Below are 9,393 nucleotides of genomic sequence, written 5' to 3' on the forward strand. Positions count from 1 at the left end.
ATGAACCACTGCCACAAATGTGAACCACTTGTCAGTCAACTACAGAATGACTTCAGATACTACTTTTACATTTACAACATGCATCACGGGCTAAAACTGGTTAAAAGTTGCAGTAGATCATGTTTTTGTGAAAGGATTACACTTAAACAGCTTGCATTTCTTATTTCTTTTTTTTAACACTTTACAAGCTTTACTTTCCTGACATTCGCTCTCTGCTTTTTCTAATCTTTTTTCTTTGCTGCTGTCATTTTTTCCTGTTTTCCTGTTTCTTGTTTTGCGGCGGAATCTGTTTTTATTTCTCCAGAGGATCCTCCTCCCCGCCCTCCTCAGCCAGCAGTGTTAATCAAGAGTAAGTCTGGTCTCTCAAAGCACCTCCTCACCCATTGCTCCTGCCCTCTCTGTTCTCTCCTAGCTCCACTTCTCAAAGGTACATTGCATCGTTTCTGTCTGTCCTTTGCCTGTGTTTGCAGTGACTTACTCTATTGTTATTTCTTAAACATCATTATTTCCCCATCTTTCCACCCTTGTGTTCCTCTCATAGTGGTGATGCTGTGCATTATAGGGCTTACAGGTCCTTTTGGAATGCATCCTGTGGATTACCACAGAGCCCCAGTGTCGTTTCTTTCTAAACCTTTTCAGCAAATTAATTCATGTATTGTTTGTGTTTCCAGAGCCGTGCTACGATCCAGTCAATGAGGATGAGGATCTTAGCGCTGCAGGATTAAAGAGATTATCACTTCGGAAGACTGGTTCAGTAAAAAGTTTAAAAATAAAACCCTCTGCATGGGTTTCGGGTTCCAAACAAGGGATTAGCCGGACTACAATCTCAGGCCACAACCCCAACAGCGAAGTGTCCCTTATTGACTTTGGGGAGGAGTTCTCTCCATCCACACCCTCCCCCTCCCCCGTGGTTGAAACTCAGATCCCCTCCTTGGCAAAATTGGCTTTGGATGCAGAAAACATCATGGACCGGACTCCTCCTCAGAGCCCCTCTAGATCATTGCCCCGCCCCCTTCATCCCACACCAATAGTGGACTGGGATGCACGACCACTACCCCCGCCTCCGGCCTACGATGATGTAGCCCAAGACGAGGACGATATGGAGGTATGTTAGGAGGTGATTTGTTATTTATTGATTATCTATTTTCTGTTCTCACTTTGCAATTGAATGACCCCATTCAGACCTGATATTAACATCTGACCTGAGATATCCCAGTGACAATTGGACAGCGTGAAGTAAAACTGTTGACCTTGTGACCACATGTGATTGGATCTGGCTTCACCTGCTCTTTATTCAAATACTCATTGTCGTCCTGTCACAAGAACAAAATTATGTTCCTAACAAGACTGACCGTATAGATGTGTTTACATGTGCAGGTGCTCCATAAAGAGCAAGTGAATCAAAGCACTGCGATACATACGTTAAGTCCACCAACTAGTGCTGTCCACATGTGATCAGAGCTCTCAAAATGTATGTTCAGGTCATATTTTAGCAGGTTCTATTAGATAATTTCAACAAACATCTAAAATCTTCTTTCCTCACAAAGGTGAGCTCCATTAACAGCTCAGAGCAACAGCATGAAGAGGAGCACAATGATGTCCAGACCTCAGATGAGACCAAAGATGCTTTCTCCTGTGAACAGAAGGTGCAGATAGCAGCTTTTGTCTCCCGAGCTTCTGACAGACCAGGCCTGGAGGACAACCTCTTTCTACCCAGCAAGCAGAGCCAGGGTCTGTCGACATCCTTCTCCCAGTCCATAGAAATCTTCCAAGAACTCCAGCAGGAGTGCATGAGGAGGCTCAACGTGCCGGCGGCAGTCGCTGCTCGGTCAAGCTCCCCGTCCCAGACCTGGGCTTCATCTCCCCAAACTCCTCAGACCCAGGAGGGAGACCAGCAGATTGTCCTCTCCTCCAATGAGGACAAACCCCAAATACCTCCACGCGTTCCTATCCCCCCTCGCCCGATAAAAAGGGGCGACTACACATCTGCCCGCTGGTCAAGGGATCTCTCTCTGTCCCCGACACCAGCAGACAATACAGAGGACATTTCAGCTTCAGATCAGAACCGGCCACCTCAGATCCCTCCTAGGGACCCTTTGTCCCAGTCGGGCTCCAGGACTCCTAGTCCCATGGGCCTGTTAGTGGGTTCCCCCCAGCAGAGAGTTTACTCTGTCAGTCCCACTGCCATGCAGGTTCCTCCTATATCCTGCCCTCCCCAACACACCTATGGCTCCTACCTCTCCACCTCTCCAGGTAAATTCATGCCTACCACACACAGCTTTGCCTCAGATCCAAAATATGCTGCGCCCAAAGTGATCCAGTCACAGGGGAAGGACTCCACCAGTAAAGGCCCGTGCATTCTTCCCATTGTACGCGATGGACGTAAAGTTAGTAACACCCACTATTACCTCCTGCCGGAGAGGCCGCCATACCTTGACCGATACGACCGCTTTTTCAGGGAGGCAGAGAGTCTTCCTGTCAGTGTTCTGGAAGAGAGACATGTACGGCAAGCTAACACTGCCACTGTCAGACCCATGGTGGTCAACAGTCCGACCGTCCAGGGACATGCCCAGGGACAGGGTTTCGTTCAGCCGGGTGAGCTGAAAGCTAATTTCTCGTCCAACAATAACAGCAGTCTGGGTGGACCACGGTCAGGGATGAGGACATCACTTAGCCTCCCTCGCGTCTGTTCAGACGGGTTGACAGCACCAGTGGTCACTGCCTCCTGTACCAGGACAGATGGAGGAGGAAACTCAGCTGACAAGGTCAAAATGGTAAGGTCAGAGATATTGGAACGGATGTATTAAACTTCTGTTCTTTTAAACACAAAACTGTTTCTGGTAATTACAGGGGCTTGCTTCCGTCCTCGTCAGTAGTGTCATTTGTAACCTTCAAGTAATATTCATTTTTAATGCTTATTTAACAGCATACGGTGTACCTCATGTCTGTATGTGTTTCATATTCACGATGAGGGATTGCTAAGTGAGGGATTTAAAAGGCCTTTTACACAATAGTGTTTAATTGCTCATACCTCTTATGACTGGACAGCGTATCCATTTCCTGATTTAAAGCTCCAGTGTGTAACTTTCCTCAGACTTACCCCAGTTACACACGACGGCTTTAAAATCATTAATTGAACAAAACTATGACGTAAAGCAACTTGAATCTTAACTTAGAGTCGTTTGACTAATTCAATTTTTTGTTTTATTAATTTCCGTCTTTTGCTGAGAACTTTATTTAAACAGTGAAAGGAACCTGTGGAGTTATTTTTTGCTTACAAATTGATTTGGCCACATATTGAACCAGATTGACGCTGCAAAACACCAGAGCTTCTTCACTGATCAAGCACTTAATGTTTTGTAGTGGACAGATCTGTGCCTGCACACTCTAGCAGGAATTTGGGATTATCTGTAAATTGAAATAAGTTCAATGCAAGACATAGACATGCAGTAAACACAACTAGCAGTCATACAAGCAGCAGGAGGCGCTGAGCGAATATTGTTAGGACAGGTGTCAAATCAGCACAGTAGCACTTTTAAACCTCTTTCTATATTAAATAATTCCACTGCTGCTAGAAACTCCCAACACACGCAGGATCACTGTAGCATATCTTAAAACAAATTTAGTAGAACTCAATCTTATTTAATAGATTTTGTGAGAAGACCGGTGGTTATGCCTTTGGGAAATGCAGTGACGCTTAAATCTCAGCACATTGATTCCTATCAGGGTTTTTTTTTTAGGTCAAAGTTCATGGAGAAGCTCTGATATGTGCCAAAAATATAATTTGACCGTCAGTTTATAAAGTGCATGAATGATTTATGTCAAGCTGATATTGAGGATTTCGTCATGAGGAAGGGATGCAGTGATTTGGAAGGGAGCACCACGGTTCATTAGCAGGAATAAGGAAGTGGAGAAATCCATTGTCAGATGTTGCAGAGACTTACACTGTTGTTGTGTGAGACAGGTGCAGGAGGCAGTTCACGGTGTGACGATGGAGGAGTGCCAAGCTGCCCTCCAGAAGCACAACTGGAACATCCAGAAAGCTGTGCATTACCTGAAGGTGAGACAGCTGGGAAATGTGTGTGCACTTTAACTAATTATTTTTATTTCAATTAACTGATTAGCTATTTGGTCTATAAAATGTCCTTCATATGTCTTGTTTGACATTTGAGATATACTTTTCACTGACATAGGAGGAGCAAAGAAACCAGAAAATATTCACATTTAATGTTCAAAGGACAATTTATTTGCAGAAAATGAAAATAACTACACATACTTATGTTTGTATACGTGTACAATCGCAGTAATGTACTTTTGACAGAGGTCTTGCTTTACGGAGGCCGAAAATCTAGTGCAGCCTTACCCAACTTGTGCGTTTTGTGTTTTCGAGTGAAAGCTTACTATGCAAATGAAGAAGGACTACATTCTCTCTGATGTGCTTAGGCCAACGTAGTTCCTTGATGCGGTTGGGAAAGGTAGCGTTAAGAGCTGAAACAGTTAATCGTCAACTTTTTTAATAATCAATCAATCGATTTGAAGCTTTTTTCATGATTAAAACAAGATTTCTGTCTGTTGAGCTTCTTAAATTAATTAAAGTCATTAAAATCTTTCACAATTGACCTTTAAGAAGCCTGAATCAGAATGTGTTTTATACTTTTATTTTAAATTACACAAAACAATACAGTGATGGACATTAATTAATCAATCACTGATTGATTAATGTTACAGCACTGAATGCAAAGTGCAGATATTTTTGGCACCAACCTTTGTTTTTAAAACACTCCCAATTCTCTCAGGTACACTTGTGCACAGTTTCCCAAACATTGCACCAGTTCACCAGAGCAAAGCCTCTGTGAAGTGGATTATTATATTGCAGCTCTGCAGTTGTTAAAAGGGAACTAAAGTCCTCAGTGGTAAATGGGGCTTTGCTGCAGAGTGGCCCTTAGAGATCCATTTCAATGCATCTCACGTCAAGCTTGAGTCCATATTTATAAAAACCTTTTTTTTTTTTTTTTTTTTTGTGCTCGATGTAATTGATATGATAGCAGCAACTCTTTTCATCCTTAAGGGAAAATCAAGCCATTACTGCTGCGATGAGCCAGCTAGAGTCACGGATGTGTCTGAAGCTTCCTTCAGTATCTTTTTAACAGGCTCCATCTGGGGAAACTGAGGGGGATGGAAGATGTGAGTGGAAGGGAAGCTCAAGTGCTCGTAATAGTTGTGCAAAAAAAAAGAAAAATGCAACCCAGAGGTTTCAATCTGAGCAACAGGACAATTTGAACAAAGACATTTAGTTCCTTTGAAGAGTGAAGTCATTTTACAAAATGATTACTGCTGCAAAAACACTCACATTAAGGACACTGACTCACATTGTGACACCTTTTATAGTCCCATCTCTTTCCTTCTCCCCTCTCTTTGTGGCTGCAGGTGGAGCAGTTGTTCTGTTTGGGTCTGAGGAGCAGGCTGGAGTGTCTAAAGCTGCTGGAGATGTGTGACTGGAACCTGGAGGTGGCCAGCACTCAGATGTTAGATAACTATGGATCCACAAGGCAGAGGTACAGTAACTGTAATGCATATCTTTTAAATATAAACAAATGTCTGTACTGCACACAGGAAGTGATTTGATTTATGTCAAGACGGCTGGAGGCAACAGCAACATTGGGCTAGTAAAGTGCGATGAGGTTGGAGTTTGAATGAAAACACAAAGTTTAAGAAGTGTATTCTACTGCTCAAGAAACCTGGCGGTTAAGCAGTTTGATGGGACAAAGACTTCTTGTCTCCACCCGCCCCTGCACTGCTGCTGTATAAGCACAAACGCTCTCTCAGACAGGTCTGATAGTTTTGCTTTACAGAGCCTGTTTTCAGGTGAAGGAGCAGCATACAGACCGTAGCTTCCCACATAGAACAGAAACTTTTAACGACTGTACAGAAAGAGAACTTATGTACTTTCAGCCTCTAATTTACATTTAAAACATGGTCCAGATATTTAATCTCGTACGTGGGATTTTGTGAGAGGTAACGCTCGTTGGGCACATTTCTAAACCTGCCCCACATTCTGACACTGGATTAGATTTGACACATCTGTTTTTTGGGAAACATGCCATTAAAATCTACTGCTGGTTATTTTCCCTCCTCCAAACATAGTAATACTGCAGCTTTGTCTAGAAGTTAACAGCACACCCCGACAGTAGGCAGCAGTGTGATGCAATAAGATTACTCAAGTTAATGAAGCAGAGACTCATATTTGGCTGGGGGAAACTTTCTGCTTCATTAAACTATGGAAAATATTGTTTTAACACTTGAATAGTTGAAAATTTCTCCTGCAAATAAATGTAAAATATAATTAAATTTAGGATTCCAGCTCAGTCTAACCTACACTTCCTTTCTATTTGCAGACGGTGATAGAAATCTCAAGCTGCTGAGCTCTGATTAGAACTTCATCCTCGGAAAAACATTGTGAATGAATAACACAAATCTGCTTAGTTATGGCTCCATTCATGCTATGAAACAGGAATTTAATTTGGTGGCGAAAAGATGAATTTGGATCATATTTTTTGGTTGGAAAAATATGCCATTGTTGCACTTCTTAGAAAGGTGCAGACGGTCGGTCGCACCCACAATTGTTTCAAAGTTGTGAAGAGGCATAAAAAAAAAAAAAGGCCAGACAAACTGTTCTGTCACAGATTCTGCTATAAATACACTGATGATCGGATGCAGAGAAATACTGATTCACAGTCGAGTTGGGAGTGAAGCTGACGATGAGTTGACGAGCACAATGTATACATTAGCACTTTCTAAAGAAGTATTGTGTCAGAGTTTGCCGAGCGCTTGCACAGTTTGACTGAAAACTGGGATCTCATTTACTCGTCATTGTTCTGAACTGTGTACTGTACACGTAGACCAGTGAAAGTTGCAGGTGCAGGATCTGCATTAACACTTGAAGCAATTGTTCTCAAGATCAGTGTGTATGAAATAAGTTCTATTTCACTTTAAAACATCAGTCCGCCACAAATCACGCAGCTAATATTGAGGTTATTTTGCAGGTTATTTTCCTGTTGACTGTTATCAGGTTTTATTAGTATGACAATTTTCCATGATTATGTGCATTTTGAGGTTCAGTAAAGTTAGTTTTAACATAGTAATGCACACTGTGTGATGGGAGTCAAAGGTCAAGCGAGTCTAGAGAATGGAGCAAATGAATGAGAACAGAAGTCAATAATGGTAGTATTCCCATTATACACTTCAATTAATGAGACACTTATTGTAATATATTTTAAAGACAAAGCTCAGTGATAAGACTAATTTCCATTATCGGCTATGCCAATAAAATGACTTGAATGAAATACTGGGGGTTATTTTCTCAAAGATAGACTTCATCTGAACTAACTTTGCACAAAGCCCTTTCTAAAATCTCAATCATTTTCTAAAACATTCTGGGTAAATGAAGTTCTTTTTTCCCACGTTAAAACACAAGAGGATCTCAAACTAAGCAAAAGTGAATTGCTCGACTGCCCTCACTCAAGCACCAAAGTTCACTGTGGAAGAACTCAACGTAGAAATGTCGTTACAGAAAACCTGCAGTGGAATAACAGTTTAGCTCAGTTTACACCACAAGAACTGCTCTAAAAGTTAAACCAGTCTTAATTATCTTTGTGCAACTGGCCACTGATTTCTATTTCTGACTGTATATTATAGTCATATACTTTTGAACTACCTTTTCCCTCACAGAACTCCTGTGCACGTGCTAAAAACTCCTTATTGTTTTCTGATATTGGCATATATTCATAACACTGATGTAGTGAAAGCTGCCTAATCATCACATACACGGTGTTGTTTTGGTCAACAGCGTCTGAAGCAATATTTCAAAAAACATTTCTACATGTCAGCTGTGAATGAACGCACTTCTGGACGTAACAATATTTCTTCTCAGTGTGGAAAACCTTTTTTTCAGACACATTTAGCTTGTGACAACTCATCTGGAAGTAAAAGCAATTTAAAATAAAAAATAAAATGCATTGAAATCCGCTTTTATGTGGTCGACCAAATGCTGAAAGCAGTGTTTAGCTTTGGTCATCACATATGATCCCTGTGGTGCTGTTTTCTATAGCGTAAAGCAACTAACCACCTGGTACTCATCTATTTAATTACCATATAAAGGTCTATGGCCATATGTATGCACTGGAGTTGCTCCATACGTCGAACACATCCTTGTGTCCACAAACCCCACCCAGTATGTAACACAACCAAGCACAATCTGTTTCGATTAAAACAGAGAATATTTTTCAAGGACGGACTGGAATGATTGTAGAAAGCCAGTCGTCCCTTTTCTCCCGTGTGCAATAAGGCTGCTGTATAACCTGTGAACCCCCAGTCTGTCTGTCTGTCTGTCTGTCTGCCTGTCGTCAGTGCCACACAGTCATGAAGAAACCATTCAGCTTTCGTCTCTGAAATGTCGTGTCCTGGTAATTAAATGCACAGTTTTCAGTGTAATGTGTTTCATCCTCCCCAGAGTAGGATGAAGCTGTCCTCAAACACTGGTCCAGAGTCAGTTTTTTTTTTTCCCATAATGCCCTCTGGGGTTTGTGTTGGCAAAGCTGACTTTAAATCGGTGTGGAAGGACAACTTGTGAGAGCTGCCTCTCGTCTGTCCGTGTGTTTGTCTTCATACCAAGCTGCTGTATCTGTATTAGAAGGACTGAACCTCATGGTGTTGAGATCGACACAAAGCAATATTGTGCCGTCGACACCGATGTTGGAAAAAAACCTCTGTTCAGTTTCGTCTTTGTTTTATCACAAACTGTATTTTTTTGTTGTTGTTGTTGTTGTTGCTGATTTTCCTTCAGACCAACTTGTCATTTCTTGCAACTTTGTACACGTTTGCTCCCCAGGATGTGGTTCATTTTAAATGCCGACCGTACAGGTGGTTTTCTTTGTTGCTCTCCTCCTGGGTTAATGGAAATGTTTAAGAGAAGTCAATGCTGCCAATTTATAAATGTATTTTTTATTAAAGAGTTCATTATTTTTTACCTCGTTTCTGGTTGACATATCTTTGTTTTGTGTGGTCACCTCAATTGTCTCCGTCAGTGATGCCCAAGATATATACTGTACCATCCCAGGGATGGAGAATCATGGAGAGTCCATAGCCACTTAATTAGGTACGCCTGTTTAGTCACATAGACATGGTCAAGACGAAATTCTAAATTCAAATTTAAAACACACATCTGGTGTTCATGTACAACTACAGTGTTTTTATTTAAGTAAAACTCTAGTTTTTCTTCAATTAAATTGTTAATAGACTTTTTTTCTGGTTAAAATAAGTGATAAATCATCAACACACACAGGTTTACACAACTGTTCTTATTATATTTGGACACTGCATTGACTTCCATTCATT

General features: G+C 41.4%; 1 protein-coding gene across 4 annotated transcripts in view; it reads left to right on the top strand.

Moving 5' to 3' along the window:
- Positions 1–9,025, top strand: part of LOC122767732 (activated CDC42 kinase 1-like) — a 48,648-nt gene extending 39,623 nt beyond the window's left edge. For 2 of the 4 annotated variants that reach the window (XM_044023207.1, XM_044023198.1), the window contains 6 exons: positions 305–349; positions 672–1,105; positions 1,548–2,774; positions 3,965–4,060; positions 5,428–5,555; positions 6,396–9,025. In XM_044023207.1, the coding sequence (XP_043879142.1) occupies positions 305–349; positions 672–1,105; positions 1,548–2,774; positions 3,965–4,060; positions 5,428–5,555; positions 6,396–6,402 (1,937 nt within the window). In that variant the 3' untranslated portion in view covers positions 6,403–9,025. The remainder of the gene's footprint in view (positions 1–304; positions 350–671; positions 1,106–1,547; positions 2,775–3,964; positions 4,061–5,427; positions 5,556–6,395) is intronic. The other 2 variants (XM_044023190.1, XM_044023213.1) reach the window with 2 other exon arrangements.
- Positions 9,026–9,393: the final 368 nt, after the last annotated feature.

This window comes from Solea senegalensis, linkage group LG1, assembly GCF_019176455.1.
Source record: "Solea senegalensis isolate Sse05_10M linkage group LG1, IFAPA_SoseM_1, whole genome shotgun sequence".
In the NCBI taxonomy this organism is placed as follows: Eukaryota; Metazoa; Chordata; class Actinopteri; order Pleuronectiformes; family Soleidae; genus Solea; species Solea senegalensis.